This window comes from Drosophila pseudoobscura, chromosome X (genome assembly GCF_009870125.1).
Source record: "Drosophila pseudoobscura strain MV-25-SWS-2005 chromosome X, UCI_Dpse_MV25, whole genome shotgun sequence".
In the NCBI taxonomy this organism is placed as follows: Eukaryota; Metazoa; Arthropoda; class Insecta; order Diptera; family Drosophilidae; genus Drosophila; species Drosophila pseudoobscura.
The window spans coordinates 39,630,458-39,654,191 of record NC_046683.1 but is presented as its reverse complement, the minus strand read 5'-3'; the positions used below and the strand labels follow the sequence as shown (position 1 = coordinate 39,654,191).

General features: G+C 42.2%; 5 protein-coding genes across 6 annotated transcripts; all 5 read left to right on the top strand.

Moving 5' to 3' along the window:
* Positions 1–1,076: 1,076 nt before the first annotated feature.
* Positions 1,077–2,535, top strand: LOC117183185 (ERI1 exoribonuclease 2-like). The gene is made up of 3 exons (XM_033382634.1): positions 1,077–2,097; positions 2,154–2,317; positions 2,377–2,535. Exon 1 carries the CDS (start codon positions 1,254–1,256, stop codon positions 1,923–1,925), a length of 672 nt encoding a protein of 223 aa, XP_033238525.1. The 5' UTR covers positions 1,077–1,253; the 3' UTR covers positions 1,926–2,097; positions 2,154–2,317; positions 2,377–2,535.
* Positions 2,536–4,258: 1,723 nt separating this feature from the next.
* LOC117184527 (ERI1 exoribonuclease 2-like) lies at positions 4,259–5,730 on the top strand. The gene is made up of 3 exons (XM_033382639.1): positions 4,259–5,292; positions 5,349–5,512; positions 5,572–5,730. The coding sequence occupies exon 1, from the start codon at positions 4,449–4,451 to the stop codon at positions 5,118–5,120; it is 672 nt and encodes a 223-aa protein (XP_033238530.1). The 5' UTR covers positions 4,259–4,448; the 3' UTR covers positions 5,121–5,292; positions 5,349–5,512; positions 5,572–5,730.
* Positions 5,731–7,450: 1,720 nt separating this feature from the next.
* LOC6903741 (ERI1 exoribonuclease 2-like) lies at positions 7,451–8,925 on the top strand. Of its 2 annotated transcripts, XM_002136697.3 has the most exons (3): positions 7,453–8,487; positions 8,544–8,707; positions 8,767–8,925. In XM_002136697.3, exon 1 carries the CDS (start codon positions 7,644–7,646, stop codon positions 8,313–8,315), a length of 672 nt encoding a protein of 223 aa, XP_002136733.1. In that variant the 5' UTR covers positions 7,453–7,643; the 3' UTR covers positions 8,316–8,487; positions 8,544–8,707; positions 8,767–8,925. The 2 variants fall into 2 exon arrangements, with proteins under 2 accessions (XP_015035036.1, XP_002136733.1); XM_015179550.2 differs by lacking the exons at positions 8,544–8,707; positions 8,767–8,925 and having other exon boundaries at positions 7,451–8,061; positions 8,138–8,308.
* Positions 8,926–10,660: 1,735 nt separating this feature from the next.
* On the top strand, positions 10,661–11,918 carry LOC26532367 (ERI1 exoribonuclease 2-like). Its single transcript, XM_033382633.1, has 2 exons — positions 10,661–11,683; positions 11,740–11,918. The coding sequence occupies exon 1, from the start codon at positions 10,839–10,841 to the stop codon at positions 11,508–11,510; it is 672 nt and encodes a 223-aa protein (XP_033238524.1). The 5' UTR covers positions 10,661–10,838; the 3' UTR covers positions 11,511–11,683; positions 11,740–11,918.
* Positions 11,919–22,247: 10,329 nt separating this feature from the next.
* On the top strand, positions 22,248–23,504 carry LOC117184948 (ERI1 exoribonuclease 2-like). The gene is made up of 2 exons (XM_033384201.1): positions 22,248–23,265; positions 23,322–23,504. Exon 1 carries the CDS (start codon positions 22,414–22,416, stop codon positions 23,083–23,085), a length of 672 nt encoding a protein of 223 aa, XP_033240092.1. The 5' UTR covers positions 22,248–22,413; the 3' UTR covers positions 23,086–23,265; positions 23,322–23,504.
* The last annotated feature ends 230 nt before the right edge of the window (positions 23,505–23,734 follow it).

The window sequence follows — 23,734 nt, the reverse complement described above, 5'->3', positions numbered from 1 at the left end:
CGGGTATTATTAGTCGTCACTTTATAGGGTATTCTCTTGGCGGCGAGTGAAAAAGTGGGGGATGTGGTGTCTTAAATGTTGTTAAATGTTCTTAGTCGGAATTCGCGTTGGGGTCGGTGTTGTAGACCCGTTTAGGTTCGTTACAATTGAGGTTTGCAGCATAAACAGAAGATACGAGAAAACTAACTAGCCAGAATAATCTGGAAATCTGAATCAGATCGGATAATGATTATTATTACGCCGGAATGAAAATATTAATTTTCAATGGCTACGCAACGCCGTTCACGCGCTTACTCATTTTCATTATCTCCCTCCCCCTCTCTCCCTCTCTCACTATCTATCTCACTCTCACACACACTCTTCATCGTGCAGTATGCACTGACTTACTGTAGGGCATGATGAAATTATACACGGCGATCTCGTCAAGAGCCGAAGCTCGTTCGTGTTGTCCCTTATCGTCAGTGCATGCTTGATTGTTGATGCGGATAGTGTTGGGTAAACATTACTCATGAGCAACACAACACTATTCATGGACGAATTTTTTGATGTGTTGTTAACCCTTATGTTCCAACCTCAAAAAAATTACATATTGCATATCAAATTATATAAATAGCATAAAAAAAAACACAAAGAATTATAAGCAATATTTATATATTATGTAAAAGAACATTTTAATATTAGTAAAAATTTTGAAGCAAAATAATTAATGGCTGCACAAAATTTAAATATGTATCAGTAAAATCATTCTATTTTAAAATTGTAAGCCCCACGGGCCTGTTAAGGGTTAATCAACATCAACATATGCCGTCTCACTCACACTCACTATACTATGTGTTTTTCACTCGCACTAATTGCTAGGGTATAAATTTAAAATCGCGGCCGTAGCTGCGCCTCACAATGTTCCTTTTCGTAAAAGGCACTAAACTTTTCTTTTCACTGCGCTTTATTTACCGACTGACAATTGTACTACAAAGTCGCATTTTATTAAAAATCGATAGATATCGAATAAATCCACAAATTCCATTGATAGGTCAAAAGTTATCGTTACTCAGCAAAAACTGCAAGCACTGGCAAAAAAGCGACAGCATATTACATTACAAAGAAAAAGAATTCAATTGGAATTCCACAAACAAAGTCGGCCTTCATAAAAGTGTACAAAGCAACTGTGCTAATACATCAGAGAATATTCCTGAAAGGAGCTCGTCTAGATCCAGTTAAAGAAACAGAATTCACGCAAATCCAAGAAGTTGACAATGCATCCTTTTACTTATGCCATATCCGTGGACTTCGAGGCCACCTGCTGGGAAAATCAACCGGCTCAACAATTTAGATTGTCGGAGATAATTGAGTTCCCAGCCATTTTGGTCAATCTGAAAACGGGAATGGTCGAGGCGGAGTTTCACAAGTACGTGATGCCCGTGGAGAAGCCGCAACTGAGCGAATACTGTACCAGTCTGACGGGCATTCAGCAGAAGACTGTGGAGGCGGGAGTGCCACTGCAGACGGCACTCAATTCCTTTATCGAATGGCTGAAGAAGGAATTGAGCGCCCGCAACCTGGTGCTACCAAAGATGAGTATGACCAATCCACAGGGAAACTGTTTCTTCGTCACCTGGACGAACTGGGACTTTGGAATCTGTCTGGCCAAGGAGTGCGCACGCAAGAATATACGTAAGCCAACCTGCTTCAATCAGTGGATAGACGCGAAAGCCATCTACCAGAAGTGGTACAAGTATCGTCCCTTCAGCTTCAACAATGCCCTGGAACATGTGAGGCTGACCTTCCAGGGACGTGCTCACTCCGGCATCGATGATGCCAAGAATCTGGGCAGTCTCATTTGCAAGATGTTTCGTGATGGAGCCCCCTTTTCGATCACCAAGGATCTGACACCACATAAGGAGCTCAACGAGAACCGTGGCTTCTGAGCTTAAGCGGTCAGCCATCAGCCATCAGCCATTAGCCATCCCAGCCAGAGCCAAAGCCCCCAGCCAGAGCATAATAATCCAATTGTTTGTTGGACTATGTTTAATATTCAACGCCACAGTAACCCAAGGACACTAATGCTGACTAAGAGATGGGCCCAATTTAAACACAAATGTAAACGCCAAATAAGTTTATTGTTTTTTTATTATCTACATAATTTCTTTTGACAGAAATAACGACTTGACATTTGAAGTGCATCGCCATCGCAGCAAAGCCCCAGCACCTGCATCTGGATATCAAAAGCCAGCAAGAAAACCACAACACTAAAAATCCACTCATTTATTCTATTGGGTGTAGAGAATGATTATGAGTTTTGCATTATCTGAACACAAATGTAAACGCAAAATAATTATCTTGTTTTCTTTTTTATATTTTATCAAATCTCTTTAACAGAAATTAAATTGATGTGCAACGCAATGACAGCCGATCGCCTGCCAGCAGCCATTGGCCATCCCACCAAAGCAGAATGAGCCAGAACACAAAAAAAGCCATTTATTTATTTGATTATATTTAATACACTACAATTCTGGAACCACACCAAATATCATGAAAGATGGCTAAGAGTTGTCCCTTATGTGAACACAAGAGTACACACTAACGAGGGGGAACGTTGTGTTCTTTTTTTTTGTTATGTATTTTATTTAATTTCTTTTGACAGCAATTGATATGCATTTCAATTTGATTTCCATCGCAGTCGCAGCTACCACATCTACATCGGAATCTAAACACCTACAAATGTACGAGTACATCTAATCATAGCAATGGATATGGCCTTATAGCATATACATTTTGCTACTATTCATACTTACTAATTCCCAAATGGGAAAGCTAGAATAGCTCGATATTTTGTCGAAACTAAGTTAGAGAAATTAAGAAAAACGAGGCAACCAAATTGTCATAGAATTGGAGTTTAGATATAGCCCAATGCGAATATTGAATATACATATGTACATATATCCAAGTAGGATAATGTTAGTGGAGTTTTTAGTGGGAGCAATTGAGAGACTTGATTTATCTCCTTCGAAATGTTCTGTGCCGCAATTTCCAGTCTGGCCTTGAATCCTATCCCCTATTCAAGTCGGAGCATCTACAGAAGAATGCGGATTCAAGATGGAATTTGCTTGCATCCCTTAGCCAAGTTGTGAAGTGTCACTTAGAGGAAGTGTTGGAAACAGGGAGACTTGCTCCATACCCTGGGCCATACCATGTGGCCTCTGTTCGGTTGGTGACCGACGCCTGCGGTTCCTGTGGGCTTCTACGAGTATTCATATAGTATTCATAGTGCCTGAAAAGAAAAAGAATTTTTCGGTGGTAAAGGGTAAAGATGAGAAGAATGCCTGTAATGACCTAGTGACCGCCGCAAAAGTTCTGTCGGCTGTACAGGACTCAATAGGTTCGTTGGAACCCAACGTACACTATGTTGAGCAACCATTTGAAGACTCTTGCGAAAGGCTCCTCAAAAGATACATGAAATTAAGTGCAGCTGAGTGGGGTGATTTGAATAGGCTTGTTAATACCCTGGAGCCGACGTACCTTGCCACAGAAAAGTTGCAATTGTTCATCAATTGACTTCTATAAGCTATGGCTGGAGGTCAATAAGTCTAATGCATTTGCAGCTATTTCATTTATATCATCCCTTTAGTATTTATCATTATATATGTAAGCGACGCATACTTAACCATAAGCATAAGCATAGCCCTCATACACGCCCTATCACTGCGGCCAGATCGACGATTGATTCCGTTGATTTTTTGATTGTTGTTAACCCTTATGTTCCAACCTCAAAAAAATTACATATTGCATATCAAATTATATAAATAGCATAAAAAAAAACACAAAGAATTATAAGCAATATTTATATATTATGTAAAAGAACATTTTAATATTAGTAAAAATTTTGAAGCAAAATAATTAATGGCTGCACAAAATTTAAATATTACTGTATCAGTAAAATCATTCTATTTTAAAATTGTAAACCCCACGGGCCTGTTAAGGGTTAATCAACATCAACATATGCCGTCTCACTCACACTCACTATACTATGTGTTTTTCACTCGCACTAATTGCTAGGGTATAAATTTAAAATCGCGGCCGTAGCTGCGCCTCACAATGTTCCTTTTCGTAAAAGGCACTAAACTTTTCTTTTCACTGCGCTTTATTTACCGACTGACAATTGTACTACAAAGTCGCATTTTATTAAAAATCGATAGATATCGAATAAATCCACAAATTCCATTGATAGGTCAAAAGTTATCGTTACTCAGCAAAAACTGCAAGCACTGGCAAAAAAGCGACAGCATATTACATTACAAAGAAAAATAATTCAATTGGAATTGCACAAACAAAGTCGGCCTTCATAAAAGTGTACAAAGCAACTGTGCTAATACATCAGAGAATATTCCTGAAAGGAGCTCGTCTAGATCCAGTTAAAGAAACAGAATTCACGCAAATCCAAGAAGTTGACAATGCATCCTTTTACTTATGCCATATCCGTGGACTTCGAGGCCACCTGCTGGGTTAATCAACCGGCTCAACAATTTAGATTGTCGGAGATAATTGAGTTCCCAGCCATTTTGGTCAATCTGAAAACGGGAATGGTCGAGGCGGAGTTTCACAAGTACGTGATGCCCGTGGAGAAGCCGCAACTGAGCGAATACTGTACCAGTCTGACGGGCATTCAGCAGAAGACTGTGGAGGCGGGAGTGCCACTGCAGACGGCACTCAATTCCTTTATCGAATGGCTGAAGAAGGAATTGAGCGCCCGCAACCTGGTGCTACCAAAGATGAGTATGACCAATCCACAGGGAAACTGTTTCTTCGTCACCTGGACGAACTGGGACTTTGGAATCTGTCTGGCCAAGGAGTGCGCACGCAAGAATATACGTAAGCCAACCTGCTTCAATCAGTGGATAGACGCGAAAGCCATCTACCAGAAGTGGTACAAGTATCGTCCCTTCAGCTTCAACAATGCCCTGGAACATGTGAGGCTGACCTTCCAGGGACGTGCTCACTCCGGCATCGATGATGCCAAGAATCTGGGCAGTCTCATTTGCAAGATGTTTCGTGATGGAGCCCCCTTTTCGATCACCAAGGATCTGACACCACATAAGGAGCTCAACGAGAACCGTGGCTTCTGAGCTTAAGCGGTCAGCCATCAGCCATCAGCCATTAGCCATCCCAGCCAGAGCCAAAGCCCCCAGCCAGAGCATAATAATCCAATTGTTTGTTGGACTATGTTTAATATTCAACGCCACAGTAACCCAAGGACACTAATGCTGACTAAGAGATGGGCCCAATTTAAACACAAATGTAAACGCCAAATAAGTTTATTGTTTTTTTATTATCTACATAATTTCTTTTGACAGAAATAACGACATGACATTTGAAGTGCATCGCCATCGCAGCAAAGCCCCAGCACCTGCATCTGGATATCAAAAGCCAGCAAGAAAACCACAACACTAAAAATCCACTCATTTATTCTATTGGGTGTAGAGAATGATTATGAGTTTTGCATTATCTGAACACAAATGTAAACGCAAAATAATTATCTTGTTTTCTTTTTTATATTTTATCAAATCTCTTTAACAGAAATTAAATTGATGTGCAACGCAATGACAGCCGATCGCCTGCCAGCAGCCATTGGCCATCCCACCAAAGCAGAATGAGCCAGAACACAAAAAAAGCCATTTATTTATTTGATTATATTTAATACACTACAATTCTGGAACCACACCAAATATCATGAAAGATGGCTAAGAGTTGTCCCTTATGTGAACACAAGAGTACACACTAACGAGGGGGAACGTTGTGTTCTTTTTTTTTGTTATGTATTTTATTTAATTTCTTTTGACAGCAATTGATATGCATTTCAATTTGATTTCCATCGCAGTCGCAGCTACCACATCTACATCGGAATCTAAACACCTACAAATGTACGAGTACATCTAATCATAGCAATGGATATGGCCTTATAGCATATACATTTTGCTACTATTCATACTTACTAATTCCCAAATGGGAAAGCTAGAATAGCTCGATATTTTGTCGAAACTAAGTTAGAGAAATTAAGAAAAACGAGGCAACCAAATTGTCATAGAATTGGAGTTTAGATATAGCCCAATGCGAATATTGAATATACATATGTACATATATCCAAGTAGGATAATGTTAGTGGAGTTTTTAGTGGGAACAATTGAGAGACTTGATTTATCTCCTTCGAAATGTTCTGTGCCGCAATTTCCAGTCTGGCCTTGAATCCTATCCCCTATTCAAGTCGGAGCATCTACAGAAGAATGCGGATTCAAGATGGAATTTGCTTGCATCCCTTAGCCAAGTTGTGAAGTGTCACTTAGAGGAAGTGTTGGAAACAGGGAGACTTGCTCCATACCCTGGGCCATACCATGTGGCCTCTGTTCGGTTGGTGACCGACGCCTGCGGTTCCTGTGGGCTTCTACGAGTATTCATATAGTATTCATAGTGCCTGAAAAGAAAAAGAATTTTTCGGTGGTAAAGGGTAAAGATGAGAAGAATGCCTGTAATGACCTAGTGACCGCCGCAAAAGTTCTGTCGGCTGTACAGGACTCAATAGGTTCGTTGGAACCCAACGTACACTATGTTGAGCAACCATTTGAAGACTCTTGCGAAAGGCTCCTCAAAAGATACATGAAATTAAGTGCAGCTGAGTGGGGTGATTTGAATATGCTTGTTAATACCCTGGAGCCGACGTACCTTGCCACAGAAAAGTTGCAATTGTTCATCAATTGACTTCTATAAGCTATGGCTGGAGGTCAATAAGTCTAATGCATTTGCAGCTATTTCATTTATATCATCCTTTTAGTATTTATCATTATATATGTAAGCGACGCATACTTAACCATAAGCATAAGCATAGCCCTCATACACGCCCTATCACTGCGGCCAGATCGACGATTGATTCCGTTGATTTTTTGATTGTTGTTAACCCTTATGTTCCAACCTCAAAAAAATTACATATTGCATATCAAATTATATAAATAGCATAAAAAAAAACACAAAGAATTATAAGTAATATTTATATATTATGTAAAAGAACATTTTAATATTAGTAAAAATTTTGAAGCAAAATAATTAATGGCTGCACAAAATTTAAATATTACTGTATCAGTAAAATCATTCTATTTTAAAATTGTAAACCCCACGGGCCTGTTAAGGGTTAATCAACATCAACATATGCCGTCTCACTCACACTCACTATACTATGTGTTTTTCACTCGCACTAATTGCTAGGGTATAAATTTAAAATCGCGGCCGTAGCTGCGCCTCACAATGTTCCTTTTCGTAAAAGGCACTAAACTTTTCTTTTCACTGCGCTTTATTTACCGACTGACAATTGTACTACAAAGTCGCATTTTATTAAAAATCGATAGATATCGAATAAATCCACAAATTCCAATGATAGGTCAAAAGTTATCGTTACTCAGCAAAAACTGCAAGCACTGGCAAAAAAGCGACAGCATATTACATTACAAAGAAAAAGAATTCAATTGGAATTCCACAAACAAAGTCGGCCTTCATAAAAGTGTACAAAGCAACTGTGCTAATACATCAGAGAATATTCCTGAAAGGAGCTCGTCTAGATCCAGTTAAAGAAACAGAATTCACGCAAATCCAAGAAGTTGACAATGCATCCTTTTACTTATGCCATATCCGTGGACTTCGAGGCCACCTGCTGGGAAAATCAACCGGCTCAACAATTTAGATTGTCGGAGATAATTGAGTTCCCAGCCATTTTGGTCAATCTGAAAACGGGAATGGTCGAGGCGGAGTTTCACAAGTACGTGATGCCCGTGGAAAAGCCGCAACTGAGCGAATACTGTACCAGTCTGACGGGCATTCAGCAGAAGACTGTGGAGGCGGGAGTGCCACTGCAGACGGCACTCAATTCCTTTATCGAATGGCTGAAGAAGGAATTGAGCGCCCGCAACCTGGTGCTACCAAAGATGAGTATGACCAATCCACAGGGAAACTGTTTCTTCGTCACCTGGACGAACTGGGACTTTGGAATCTGTCTGGCCAAGGAGTGCGCACGCAAGAATATACGTAAACCAACCTGCTTCAATCAGTGGATAGACGCGAAATCCATCTACCAGAAGTGGTACAAGTATCGTCCCTTCAGCTTCAACAATGCCCTGGAACATGTGAGGCTGACCTTCCAGGGACGTGCTCACTCCGGCATCGATGATGCCAAGAATCTGGGCAGTCTCATTTGCAAGATGTTTCGTGATGGAGCCCCCTTTTCGATCACCAAGGATCTGACACCACATAAGGAGCTCAACGAGAACCGTGGCTTCTGAGCTTAAGCGGTCAGCCATCAGCCATCAGCCATTAGCCATCCCAGCCAGAGCCAAAGCCCCCAGCCAGAGCATAATAATCCAATTGTTTGTTGGACTATGTTTAATATTCAACGCCACAGTAACCCAAGGACACTAATGCTGACTAAGAGATGGGCCCAATTTAAACACAAATGTAAACGCCAAATAAGTGTATTGTTTTTTTATTATCTACATAATTTCTTTTTACAGAAATAACGACTTGACATTTGAAGTGCATCGCCATCGCAGCAAAGCCCCAGCACCTGCATCTGGATATCAAAAGCCAGCAAGAAAACCACAACACTAAAAATCCACTCATTTATTCTATTGGGTGTAGAGAATGATTATGAGTTTTGCCTAATCTGAACACAAATGTAAACGCAAAATAATTATCTTGTTTTCTTTTTTATATTTTATCAAATCTCTTTAACAGAAATTAAATTGATGTGCAACGCAATGACAGCCGATCGCCTGCCAGCAGCCATTGGCCATCCCACCAAAGCAGAATGAGCCAGAACACAAAAAAAGCCATTTATTTATTTGATTATATTTAATACACTACAATTCTGGAACCACACCAAATATCATGAAAGATGGCTAAGAGTTGTCCCTTATGTGAACACAAGAGTACACACTAACGAGGGGGAACGTTGTGTTCTTTTTTTTTGTTATGTATTTTATTTAATTTCTTTTGACAGCAATTGATATGCATTTCAATTTGATTTCCATCGCAGTCGCAGCTACCACATCTACATCGGAATCTAAACACCTACAAATGTACGAGTACATCTAATCATAGCAATGGATATGGCCTTATAGCATATACATTTTGCTACTATTCATACTTACTAATTCCCAAATGGGAAAGCTAGAATAGCTCGATATTTTGTCGAAACTAAGTTAGAGAAATTAAGAAAAACGAGGCAACCAAATTGTCATAGAATTGGAGTTTAGATATAGCCCAATGCGAATATTGAATATACATATGTACATATATCCAAGTAGGATAATGTTAGTGGAGTTTTTAGTGGGAACAATTGAGAGACTTGATTTATCTCCTTCGAAATGTTCTGTGCCGCAATTTCCAGTCTGGCCTTGAATCCTATCCCCTATTCAAGTCGGAGCATCTACAGAAGAATGCGGATTCAAGATGGAATTTGCTTGCATCCCTTAGCCAAGTTGTGAAGTGTCACTTAGAGGAAGTGTTGGAAACAGGGAGACTTGCTCCATACCCTGGGCCATACCATGTGGCCTCTGTTCGGTTGGTGACCGACGCCTGCGGTTCCTGTGGGCTTCTACGAGTATTCATATAGTATTCATAGTGCCTGAAAAGAAAAAGAATTTTTCGGTGGTAAAGGGTAAAGATGAGAAGAATGCCTGTAATGACCTAGTGACCGCCGCAAAAGTTCTGTCGGCTGTACAGGACTCAATAGGTTCGTTGGAACCCAACGTACACTATGTTGAGCAACCATTTGAAGACTCTTGCGAAAGGCTCCTCAAAAGATACATGAAATTAAGTGCAGCTGAGTGGGGTGATTTGAATATGCTTGTTAATACCCTGGAGCCGACGTACCTTGCCACAGAAAAGTTGCAATTGTTCATCAATTGACTTCTATAAGCTATGGCTGGAGGTCAATAAGTCTAATGCATTTGCAGCTATTTCATTTATATCATCCCTTTAGTATTTATCATTATATATGTAAGCGACGCATACTTAACCATAAGCATAAGCATAGCCCTCATACACGCCCTATCACTGCGGCCAGATCGACGATTGATTCCGTTGATTTTTTGATTGTTGTTAACCCTTATGTTCCAACCTCAAAAAAATTACATATTGCATATCAAATTATATAAATAGCATAAAAAAAAACACAAAGAATTATAAGCAATATTTATATATTATGTAAAAGAACATTTTAATATTAGTAAAAATTTTGAAGCAAAATAATTAATGGCTGCACAAAATTTAAATATTACTGTATCAGTAAAATCATTCTATTTTAAAATTGTAAACCCCACGGGCCTGTTAAGGGTTAATCAACATCAACATATGCCGTCTCACTCACACTCACTATACTATGTGTTTTTCACTCGCACTAATTGCTTGGGTATAAATTTAAAATCGCGGCCGTAGCTGCGCCTCACAATGTTCCTTTTCGTAAAAGGCACTAAACTTTTCTTTTCACTGCGCTTTATTTACCGACTGACAATTGTACTACAAAGTCGCATTTTATTAAAAATCGATAGATATCGAATAAATCCACAAATTCCATTGATAGGTCAAAAGTTATCGTTACTCAGCAAAAACTGCAAGCACTGGCAAAAAAGCGACAGCATATTACATTACAAAGAAAAAGAATTCAATTGGAATTCCACAAACAAAGTCGGCCTTCATAAAAGTGTACAAAGCAACTGTGCTAATACATCAGAGAATATTCCTGAAAGGAGCTCGTCTAGATCCAGTTAAAGAAACAGAATTCACGCAAATCCAAGAAGTTGACAATGCATCCTTTTACTTATGCCATATCCGTGGACTTCGAGGCCACCTGCTGGGAAAATCAACCGGCTCAACAATTTAGATTGTCGGAGATAATTGAGTTCCCAGCCATTTTGGTCAATCTGAAAACGGGAATGGTCGAGGCGGAGTTTCACAAGTACGTGATGCCCGTGGAGAAGCCGCAACTGAGCGAATACTGTACCAGTCTGACGGGCATTCAGCAGAAGACTGTGGAGGCGGGGGTGCCACTGCAGACGGCACTCAATTCCTTTATCGAATGGCTGAAGAAGGAATTGAGCGCCCGCAACCTGGTGCTACCAAAGATGAGTATGACCAATCCACAGGGAAACTGTTTCTTCGTCACCTGGACGAACTGGGACTTTGGAATCTGTCTGGCCAAGGAGTGCGCACGCAAGAATATACGTAAGCCAACCTGCTTCAATCAGTGGATAGACGCGAAAGCCATCTACCAGAAGTGGTACAAGTATCGTCCCTTCAGCTTCAACAATGCCCTGGAACATGTGAGGCTGACCTTCCAGGGACGTGCTCACTCCGGCATCGATGATGCCAAGAATCTGGGCAGTCTCATTTGCAAGATGTTTCGTGATGGAGCCCCCTTTTCGATCACCAAGGATCTGACACCACATAAGGAGCTCAACGAGAACCGTGGCTTCTGAGCTTAAGCGGTCAGCCATCAGCCATCAGCCATTAGCCATCCCAGCCAGAGCCAAAGCCCCCCAGCCAGAGCATAATAATCCAATTGTTTGTTGGACTATGTTTAATATTCAACGCCACAGTAACCCAAGGACACTAATGCTGACTAAGAGATGGGCCCAATTTAAACACAAATGTAAACGCCAAATAAGTTTATTGTTTTTTTATTATCTACATAATTTCTTTTTACAGAAATAACGACTTGACATTTGAAGTGCATCGCCATCGCAGCAAAGCCCCAGCACCTGCATCTGGATATCAAAAGCCAGCAAGAAAACCACAACACTAAAAATCCACTCATTTATTCTATTGGGTGTAGAGAATGATTATGAGTTTTGCCTAATCTGAACACAAATGTAAACGCAAAATAATTATCTTGTTTTCTTTTTATATTTTATCTAACATAAATTAAATTGATGTGCATCGCAATGACAACCGATCGCCTACCAGCAGCCATTAGCCATCCCACCAAAGCAGAATGAGCCAGAACACAAAAAAAGCCATTTATTTATTTGATTATATTTAATACACTACAATTCTGGAATTACACCAAATATCATGAAAGATGGCTAAGAGTTGTCCCTTATGTGAACACAAAGCTAAACACTAACGAGGGGGAACGTTGTGAGTTGCTGCTGCGACCGCAACTCTACATTTATGCCGGAAGCTTAGTCAGTATGGCTTTCCTCCGCCAGACCGAACGACACGACAAAGAGTGCGTGCGAGAGAGACAGAAAATCAGTCAGAACGTGTCGTCGGGCGCTGCGTAGCCACTGCAAATTGAGTTGTTCGGTTATAATACTGATCCGATCGGATTCAGATTCGGCAATCTGGTAGATATGGTTATTCTCTATGATTGTACAAAATTGTGGATGCCACAGATCTTCGTCCTTTGTGATGGCGGAGGAGGGTGGGGTGAAATTTTGAAATACATATCACTAGGTGCTCATAGAGATGGGCAAACGGACGGATGGACAGACAGACATGGCTCTATCGACCCTCGACTATTGATGCTGATCAAGAATATACATATATACTTTATACTCCTTATGGAAGGGGGGGTATAAAAAATGTTCTTTTTTTTTTTTGTTATGTATTTTATTTAATTTCTTTTGACAGCAATTGATATGCATTTCAATTTGATGTCCATCACAGTCGCAGCTACCACATCTATATCGGAATCTAAACACCTACAAATGTAGGAGTACATCTAATCATAGCAATGGATATGGCCTTATAGCATATACATTTTGCTACTATTCATACTTACTAATTCCCAAATGGGAAAGCTAGAATAGCTCGATATTTTGTCGAAACTTAGTTAGAGAAATTAAGAAAAACGAGGCAAACAAATTGTCATAGAATTGGAGCTTAGATATAGCCCAATGCGAATATTGAATATATGTACATATATCCAAGTAGGATAATGTTAGTGGAGTTTTTAGTGGAAACAATTGAGAGACTTGATTTATCTCCTTCGAAATGTTCTGTGCCGCAATTTCCAGTCTGGCCTTGAATCGTATCCCCTATTCAAGTCGGAGCATCTACAGAAGAATGCGGATTCAAGATGGAATTTGCTTGCATCCCTTAGCCAAGTTGTGAAGTGTCACTTAGAGGAAGTGTTGGAAACAGGGAGACTTGCTCCATACCCTGGGCCATACCATGTGGCCTCTGTTCGGTTGGTGACCGACGCCTGCGGTTCCTGTGGGCTTCTACGAGTAATCATATAGTATTCATAGTGCCTGAAAAGAAAAAGAATTTTTCGGTGGTAAAGGGCAAAGATGAGAAGAATGCCTGTAATGACCTAGTGACCGCCGCAAAAGTTCTGTCGGCTGTACAGGACTCAATAGGCTCGTTGGAACCCAACGTACACTATGTTGAGCAACCATTTGAAGACTCTTGCGAAAGGCTCCTCAAAAGATACATGAAATTAAGTGTAGCTGAGTGGGGTGATTTGAATATGCTTGTTAATACCCTGGAGCCGACGTTCCTTGCCACAGAAAAGTTGCAATTGTTCATCAGTTGACTTTTATAAGCTATGGCTGGATGTCAATAAGTCTAATGCATTTGCAGCTATTTCATTTATATCATCCCTTTAGTATTTATCATTATATATGTAAGCGACGCATACTTAACCATAAGCATAAGCATAGCCCTCATACACGCCCTATCGACCAGATCGACGATTGATTCCGTTGGTAGAGTGATGGAATAGCCACCACTAGATGGAAACGTGGCGGTAAGGAGCACTGCATAATGGTCACGCTGGACATTAAGAACGTGTTTAACACGTCGATGTGGAGCTGCATCCTGCTGGGCGCTAGAGACTTTCGACACACCCAGGTACCGAGGCTGCCACGGAGCAATAGGAGGTATTTGCAGGCGTCCCGCAGGGGTCGGTGCTGGGCCCCACACTGTGGAACGCAATGAACGACGGCATATTGCGACTCAGCCTCCCCCACGTAGTGCATATGGTGGATTTTTCAGACGATGTGGCTCTTTTAGTGGTGGGAAAACTCTTGGCCGGAGACTTGGAGAAGACTTGCAACCAGACAATAGCGCATATTCAACAGTGGCTGGAGAGGATCGAGCTCGGTCTCGCTCCCCACAAGACCGAGGCAGTGTTGGTGCCCAGCCGAAAGAAAGCTGAGACAGTCCTGCCACGGTCATATCTCTGCCATGGATGCTGGCTAATGGTAGTCGGGCGGAGTAAAGAAAACTCTCAATGAAATTACCCCATCTATGGTGACACTGTTACATGCCGAGGGATGCATGGCCGAGGGGTTGCTCGGTTGCTAATATACGGACTCTGGATACCTGCCGACCTCCAGTTTAAATTAAATTTAATTTAAATTATGTAGTCATTAGTGAGTTCTCACTGCGTTCAGATAAACTCTTGAAAAATTTGCCTAATTTGTTATGGCATACCTGCATATTGGTAAATTTGCTACCGCGACGGGGCCAGAGGCGGTGGTGAAATTTATTGTTGATAAACTCAAGATGCCGGAGGAGGAAATTTCTTGCGTGAAATTGGTTAAGCGAGATGCTGATCTATTTGCGTTATCTGGTGTTCCCCGTGGTCTTTGATGATAGATTCTGGCCAGTATCGGTAAGGGTTTCGCGCATAGACAGAGGCCTGATGAGGAAGCTGATTTGACGGCAATTAATCTGTGTGCAGCTGTGCCACTGCGGACGTCCACGCTGACTCAGAAAGCTCCAGGTTCATCCACTTAAAAAAAAACCCCAGTGAAACCCCTTTGGTTTTATGATCGCCGCTTCTCCACAAAATATTCTGCTTGCACTTTTTTGACGAAGGGTCAGCAGCCCGTCGTGCACTCTTATGTGGAACACTCTTTAGCATCATCACCTAGATTGGCTCTCCCTGCCCAATCTTCTGGACGAGGATGGTGTGCTGCTATTTCAGACTCCGGCACACAAGCAGGTTTCAAGCATGGGTCTCGGCCCTTTGGTTCAGTGGGATATGCCTGAACCTCCTCTGGATCCATCTTCCGTGGCCACTAACAGAACGGCACCGCCACTTTCTGTGACCGTGCCGATGGACGGTGCCAAGACTCAGGCTGTCAGCTTGGCTACCTCTACGTGTGACTTCGACGTTGTCATTTTGTTTGAAACCTGGCTCAATTCAAGCTTTTTCGACGACAAATACTTCGATCCTAACCTTTTCCAGGTGTTTCGCAAGGACAGAGATTGTGCCAAGACGAAGCGCTGCAGAGAAGGTGGGGTCATTGTGGCCGTCAGACACACCCTACTGGATGGTGACTCTGTTCTGTATCAGATTGGTGTGGCGGTGGCTGGCCAGTCGGAGGCGCTATTAGCGCATCGTACCCCAGCAGTACTGGGGGTACTAGTTCGGAGGTGGTGATATCACCACTCCCTAAAAGACCAGGGGTACTTTCTTTACTAACCCTTAACAATGCTTTTCATCATTTCCATTTTTACCCGCAATGTCCTACGACATGGGGACCAGCGATACCACATCGTTTACCCCCGAACAAGTGCTATGTGTACTCGTCTAGTAGCTAGTGAAATGGATACCCATGAAGTAGCTAGTGAAATGGGTACCCATGAAGTAGGTTATCAATCTTCATTTCTTTTATTATATATTTCATTTTAGTTTTTAAATTTACTAATTAAGGTCTGCGGTTCGCGGTGGTACTGTTCTTGAAAAAACGTTTTTATTTGCAGCTGTAGGGCCTTCCTAATCTGGACTTCAGCTGATCCAGTCCCCGTATCTACAGTTATGGCATCTATAAATATAAAATACAGATATAATAGGCATAAAAAAAACCAAAAAGCAAATATGCCTACCAATCAAAACTCTAAAGAAGTTCTTTAAATTTTTCAGTATCACTTTCCTATTTCGCGGCCGTCAACTTTTTCTATTTCACCGCACGACACTGTTTCTCCGCTAACACGATTATGGTTGGCTGCATATTTGTCTTATATTTCTTTATTGAGCCTACGCAAATGCGATTTACATTTGCTGTGACTTACTGTTTAAAATTGAATAATTATAATCATTTGGACAGTCGCACTGATTTGCACAAACGCCAAACGCAAAGAACATTCCAGCATCATTTTTAGCTATCTGCTCTCTTCATTTTTTGTCTCTTCTTTGAGTGGTTCGGCGTTCGTTTACCATAGGGTTAGTCCGGAAAGTACCCATGTAGGAACCAGCCAAATCAGTAGTTCGGGCATGGTCAATCGCCACCGCCAGTACTAGAGGGACATTCCACCGAATAGCTGTAACACACTCACAACATTGCTAAAATATATGTTATGGTATTCTGCGAGACCGTCAGCACCTCTGCGTTGTTGGCGACTTCAATTTGGGTTCGTTGATATGGTCCGGCGATCCGCACTCGTCGGCTATGATACCAAGCAATGTACATTTGCCGCACGAGATTCTCTTGCTAGATGATTTTTATACCCGATACTCAAAATGAGTATTGGGATATATTAGATTTGTGGTGAAAGTGGATGTGTGTAAACTCCTTTAAGGAACAAAGTACTCAAATGACCCTCGTAAAATAGAGAGCCTACGCTCACTTTTTGTATTTACTCTCACCATGATTGTACTAAATTCACTACTGTATTCTCTCTCTTATGCCCAGTACTCAAGCACTAATATTTGTAATAAATAGTTATTGCCTAATGCTCAACTGGATCGATCGACTTTTCTCTTTCATGTATAGACTTTGATTCGTTTGAATCAAAAAAAATGTGTTAGAAAAAACTAACATACCCCCATCCGTGAATTAACATTAATGCGGAAAACGCTCCGTGTATAAACAGTCGGTTTTGCCAATTGCAAAATATGAGTTCAAGGATCCCAGAACCTATAAGAGCCAGAGCAACCAAATTTGGTATCCACACTCCTGTGATAACAGACCTTGACCGTTTCGTGTCAAAATTTCGCCACACCCCTTTCCGCCCCCGCAAAGGACTAAAATCTGGGGCATCCACAAATCTCAGAGACTATTAAGGCTAGAGTAACCAAATTTGGTATCCGCACTTCTGTTAGATCTCACTAAAAAACGTATATCTCAAAATGTAGAGTTGTGGTGTCCACAGCAACTCAAAACGTTCCCCCTCGTTTTATTATGGGCTTAACCAAAGTAAATAGTTTTTGTTAGTTCGGATATAGATTGCCATGTTACCTGTTGCGAACTGCCTATAGCAGAATATGACATGCATCATATGCCGTTGGAATTCTCAGCTAATTTCCATTCTTATTCGCCCTGGGCGGAACCATTTTATTAATACTTCTTTTCTACTGTAAGCCTGAATGCTATTCGGCATAGTATGTTAAACGTTAATTGGGCTTCTGTTCTTTCGCGTCATAGTGCTGACACTTCCTATAGTGTTTTCGGTCCGTCGTATTATTGGTAACAACGCTTCCAGAAGAGTGCAAGGCTCCTATAGGTAACAAGTGCTTTAAACGATGTGGAAACACCCGGGAACGTGTGGACTGGGCGATGTACATTTGTACATATGTGCAGCAGTTTGCTTTTTTAAGCAAATTTTTGTATAACCAGTATATTGCCGACGTTGAAAGGGGACTTAAAATCAATCCCAGGTTGTTTTGGCATTTCATTAATTCCAAAAGGTTGACGAGCTCTTTTCCTTCAGCTTTGCACCTGGCCAGCTTGAGCGTTAATACGGATAGTTTGCTTCTTTTGTTCAAAGCAATACTCAAATTTTGAGCAATACGCAGCTTGGCATAGTTTCTATTACCTCGTGTAACGTCCTAGCTTCCTTTGCCGAAAATACCACGATTGGGAGCGTAATTCAACCCCCTGATATCCTAGGCGATTGGTCGCCGGTTCGCGTGATCTTTCGGTTCACCAAAATCTCACACCCAATTGCAGTTTCCGTGCGAAGAGGTTCCTCTGACTTGACACAACCCTGTTTGTTTGTCCCCTGATACCGGATAACTTGGCTAACACTCTAAAAAAAAAGGCGTTGTACCCGATCAGCTAGCGTATTAGCCTGTGGGGCCTGACTCTACATGCAGCACGACAATAACACCATTGAAAGAACCACCGTACCAATGATTTTCCAATGGCAATGATTATGGGAAAACGTATGGAAAACCACTATAGATAACGGTTACACACGTTATTACTCCATTCTTAAGATTTATTTAATTTGGTTTTTTGTAAGCACTCAGTCTTCATGTCCGCCGAAGGCCATCGTCGTTGCGATTAGGTTCGATGTTTTCTTCGTTGAGCTCCAGAAATGGTTCCTAAAGGATCAAGAAGAACCGCCCAAATGTGAGGACGCAGGGTGGCATCGCCAAGGTTAAAGCCATCGCCTGCCACTACGCTTGCACTGCGGCCCTCTACATGACCCTCTACATGGTCCCTCAAGGAAAGTCCAGGGGCCAAGGTGGAGGCCGTCAGATGGGAAGATGTCCCCATTCGACCGAGGGCCAGAGCATGGGTCTTGGCTAAGCCTGCAGAGCCCAAGAAGATCCTCGGGCTACTGCAGGTCCTACAGCCGATTGGAAGGTGGCCAAGGCGGAGGATGTGACAATGCAGAGACTCCAGATTATCCTCGTCCTGAATAAGGAGTTCTTAAGCTCCTTGCACAAATGGATGGAGTAGTGGATTATGATTAATAGAAGATAACCATATCCCCCTAAAAGTCTGACCGCAAGTGTAGGCAAGCAGATGTAGAGCCAGACCTGGAGCTGCTGGAGATCCCGAAGTGGAGGGTCGACATCTTGGATGGCTACGTGTCCGACGAGAGCGACCTAGCTAAGGGTCTTAGCCACATCGATGTCGGGGAGGAGCTGGAGTCCCCCGACAGCGACCTGGAAACAACAATGGTGGAGGTGAGCCTCAGGAATGTCACTGACGCTCCTGCAGATAAACCTCCACCATTGTAAGGCAGCTTGCGCTGCTCTACTGCTGCATCTAGCCAATGGTGGAGCCTAAAAAGTCCTCATTTAGGATCCTCGGAAACAGGGTCTTCGGTCTGAGGACTCCAAACTATAAGCTATACGTAGCTGAAACCGCAGGTTAAATTCGTACCTGCATTCTTGCAAAAAGAGAGTGGCACTTATTTTTGCTCCCAAATTTCAGCAATGAAGACCACACCGAAGTGAGTCTCGGAGGCAAGGAGCGCTCACTGAGGATCTGCTCCGTATACATGGGTCATAACCAACCTGACCCAACCACTGCCAGTGGTTAATCACTGACGCAAACGAAGGGGGTGAGTTCCTCTTTTTAATTACTTACTGACCACTCAGATGTTCTTATTAAACCGGAAGTTATCCCACCTCTATTATTAAAAACAAGGAGGTCCTGGACCACATGCTTGCCTCTCATGAGATAGAGGGGAACATTGTAACCTGGAGGGTCCTGGAAAAAATCTCCTTCTTGGACCACAGTAACATGGAAACTGTATTCTCCTTTTCATTAACGAAGCCAATTCAATTTCGGACCCGCAGGCGGACAAATTTGACTCGGTACTCTGACTGCCTTTGTCGTGAGTCCCCACCTGAGAAGGAGAGCTCCACCGACGCCTGCATTAAAGCGCTCGATAAATCCTGCCCCTCTGGCAAGAACAGAGCCCGGAAGAAACCTTAATGGTAGACTCTGAAACTGGGCGAACTCCGGAAAGCCACCCGGAGACTCTTCAATAAAGCTAAGGCTGAAAACGTTGAGCAAAACTGTCTGTCAACCTACAACAAAGAACTTAGGAAAGCCAAACGCGCCTCTTGACGTAAGTTCTTTCGAAGACTACACCCAGACTGGACTACTTGAAGAATGTCGGCCAATCTTGGACCACGTCCAGCGATGAGTCGCTAAATCTGCTCCTTAATACTCACGACCCAGGCTACGATAAAAACAGACCCATATACTTCGCGCCGTCTTCTGTCGGCTCAAATGCCATCCTGAACCTGCTAAGCCAGGAGAACATTTTCTGGTCGATCAAAAGCTTCAAACCATACAAGTCTGCGGGGACAGATGGCATTATCCCTGCCCAACTGATTCACGTGGGACCAAAAACCATTAATTGGCTCAAAATAATTAACGAGGGAGTATTCTCCCACGGGTGCATCCCGGCATGCCTTTCGGAAGGGTGAAGACCACAGGGCGGAGTCCTCTCGCCCCTCTTATGGAACGTGGCAGTGAACGAACTGTGGGTGCATAACAAGTAATCGCACGACGATTTCGAGATGAGCAGACAAATGCAGGCCGTCAAATGTCAACCCGTCTAAAACGGATAGAGGATAGAGTAAAGAATGCACAGTGCACAGTGGACAGTGGACCTCTATACATGCAGGAAAGCAATCGGACTAAAATGGGGAATGGCCCCGTATATAGTTCGGAAGCTATACACCGCCATCACACGACCAATGATGCTCTATAGAGTGGTAGTATGGTGGCCAGCCCTAGACAAAAGAACTTGTCTCAACAGACTCAGTAGAGTTCAACGCATGGCAGAGCTATGCATAACTGGCGGGCTACGCACTACTCCAGGGGAAGCCCTGGATACCGTGCTGGACCTACTGTAACGAGCTGTTTTTATCCCCCCTCCCCGGCTACCGCCTTAACCTAACCTAAAATATATTTTGGGCAGTCTTTACTACTGGTAGCACTAGTAGCGCACTGTATGCGTGAGCAAGGGGTTGTGTCATGGGGAGGAAGGCCACTCGAGTCGCATATTGTTTTACCTTTACAGTATTTTGCAGTATGACCAATATTTTTTAAATTTTTGCATCTCATAGGGTAATGTTGACACAAGCGGTGTGCCATGTAATTTGAATTATTCCTGGTAAGTTATAGAGGTACAAAATAAGCTGGATTTCTCCAGTGGGTGTAGCTGTGCCATCGACTTGGCGAGTGTATTTAAAAAATGTCGACTGCTCTTTGGGCTTATAGTTCTTTTAGAATCTCGTCGTTTGAAATATAATTGTGTGATGGACCTATTTTCGGCTGAGGTAAGCTCAGTTAAGTCCAAGGTCAATCCACAAGAATTTTATAGCTGGATGGAACCTTAACGGAGGCGTTGTGGTTGGCCTGTGGCAGAGAGATTGAAGCGGGGCCTGGTCGAGAGTCACTTGTGGTGTGCGTCGAACGGTGCATAGGGACGTATAGTCGTGGTCTTCCTTGGTGTGTCATCGTCTTCGCGGTTGATGAACCTGGAAGACTGCACCTGATCGGTTGCTCGGACCGGAGTGGAGGATCCGCGTGACCGGGTATTATTAGTCGTCACTTTATGAGGTATTCTCTTGGCGGCGAGTGAAAAAGTGGGGGATGTGGTGTCTTAAATGTTGTTAAATGTTCTTAGTCGGAATTCGCGTTGGGGTTGGTGTTGTAGACCCGTTTAGGTTCGTTACAATTGAGGTTTGGAGCATAAACAGAAGATACGAAAAAACTAACTAGCCGTTCACGTGCTTACTCATTTTCATTATCTCCCTCTCTCTCTATCTATCTCACTCTCACACACACTCCTCATCGTGCAGTATGCACTGACTTATTGTAGGGCGGACTAGTCAAGAGCCGAAGCTCGTTCGTGTTGTCCCTTATCGTCAGTGCATGCTTGATTGTTGATGCGGATAGTGTTGGGTAAACATTACTCATGAGCAACACAACACTATTCATGGACGAATTTTTTGATGTGTTGTTAACCCTTATGTTCCAACCTCAAAAAAATTACATATTGCATATCAAATTATATAAATAGCATAAAAAAACAACACAAAGAATTATAAGCAATATTTATATATTATGTAAAAGAACATTTTAATATTACTAACAATTTTGAAGCAAAATTATTAATGGCTGCACAAAATTTAAATATTACTGTATCAGTAAAATCATTCTATTTTAAAATTGTAAACCCCACGGGCCTGTTAAGGGTTAATCCACATCAAAATATGCCGTCTCACTCACACTTACTATACTATGTGTTTTTCACTCGCACTAATTGCTAGGGTATAAATTTAAAATCGCGGTTGTAGATGCGCCTCACAACGTTCCTTTTCGTAAAAGGCACTAAACTTTTCTTTTCACTGCGCTTTATTTACCGACTGACAATTGTACTACAAAGTTGCATTTTATTAAAAATCGATAGATATCGAATAAATCCACAAATTCCAATGATAGGTCAAAAGTTATCGTTACTCAGCAAAAATTGCAAGCACTGGCAAAAAAGCGACAGCATATTACATTACAAAAAAAAATAATTCAATTGGAATTGCACAAACAAAGTCGGCCTTCATAAAAGTGTACAAAGCAACTGTGCTAATACATCAGAGAATATTCCTGAAAGGAGCTCGTCTAGATCCAGTTAAAGAAACAGAATTCACGCAAATCCAAGAAGTTGACAATGCATCCTTTTACTTATGCCATATCCGTGGACTTCGAGGCCACCTGCTGGGAAAATCAACCGGCTCAACAATTTAGATTGTCGGAGATAATTGAGTTCCCAGCCATTTTGGTCAATCTGAAAACGGGAATGGTCGAGGCGGAGTTTCACAAGTACGTGATGCCCGTGGAAAAGCCGCAACTGAGCGAATACTGTACCAGTCTGACGGGCATTCAGCAGAAGACTGTGGAGGCGGGAGTGCCACTGCAGACGGCACTCAATTCCTTTATCGAATGGCTGAAGAAGGAATTGAGCGCCCGCAACCTGGTGCTACCAAAGATGAGTATGACCAATCCACAGGGAAACTGTTTCTTCGTCACCTGGACGAACTGGGACTTTGGAATCTGTCTGGCCAAGGAGTGCGCACGCAAGAATATACGTAAACCAACCTGCTTCAATCAGTGGATAGACGCGAAAGCCATCTACCAGAAGTGGTACAAGTATCGTCCCTTCAGCTTCAACAATGCCTTGGAACATGTGAGGCTGACCTTCCAGGGACGTGCTCACTCCGGCATCGATGATGCCAAGAATCTGGGCAGTCTCATTTGCAAGATGTTTCGTGATGGAGCCCCCTTTTCGATCACCATGGATCTGACACCACATAAGGAGCTCAACGAGAACCGTGGCTTCTGAGCTTAAGCGGTCAGCCATCAGCCATCAGCCATCAGCCATTAGCCATCCCAGCCAGAGCCAAAGCCCCCCAGCCAGAGCATAATAATCCAATTGTTTGTTGGACTATGTTTAATATTCAACGCCACAGTAACCCAAGGACACTAATGCTGACTAAGAGATGGGCCCAATTTAAACACAAATGTAAACGCCAAATAAGTTTATTGTTTTTTTATTATCTACATAATTTCTTTTTACAGAAATAACGACATGACATTTGAAGTGCATCGCCATCGCAGCAAAGCCCCAGCACCTGCATCTGGATATCAAAAGCCAGCAAGAAAACCACAACACTAAAAATCCACTCATTTATTCTATTGGGTGTAGAGAATGATTATGAGTTTTGCATTATCTGAACACAAATGTAAACGCAAAATAATTATCTTGTTTTCTTTTTATATTTTATCTAACATAAATTAAATTGATGTGCATCGCAATGACAACCGATCGCCTGCCAGCAGCCATTAGCCATCCCACCAAAGCAGAATGAGCCAGAACACAAAAAAAGCCATTTATTTATTTGATTATATTTAATACACTACAATTCTGGAATTACACCAAATATCATGAAAGATGGCTAAGAGTTGTCCCTTATGTGAACACAAAGCTAAAC

Coding starts and splice junctions, on each gene's coding strand:
- LOC117184948 (XM_033384201.1), top strand. CDS start 22,414: ATGCATCCTTTTACTTATGCCATATCCGTGGACTTCGAGGCCACCTGC.
- LOC117184527 (XM_033382639.1), top strand. CDS start 4,449: ATGCATCCTTTTACTTATGCCATATCCGTGGACTTCGAGGCCACCTGC.
- LOC6903741 (XM_002136697.3), top strand. CDS start 7,644: ATGCATCCTTTTACTTATGCCATATCCGTGGACTTCGAGGCCACCTGC.
- LOC26532367 (XM_033382633.1), top strand. CDS start 10,839: ATGCATCCTTTTACTTATGCCATATCCGTGGACTTCGAGGCCACCTGC.
- LOC117183185 (XM_033382634.1), top strand. CDS start 1,254: ATGCATCCTTTTACTTATGCCATATCCGTGGACTTCGAGGCCACCTGC.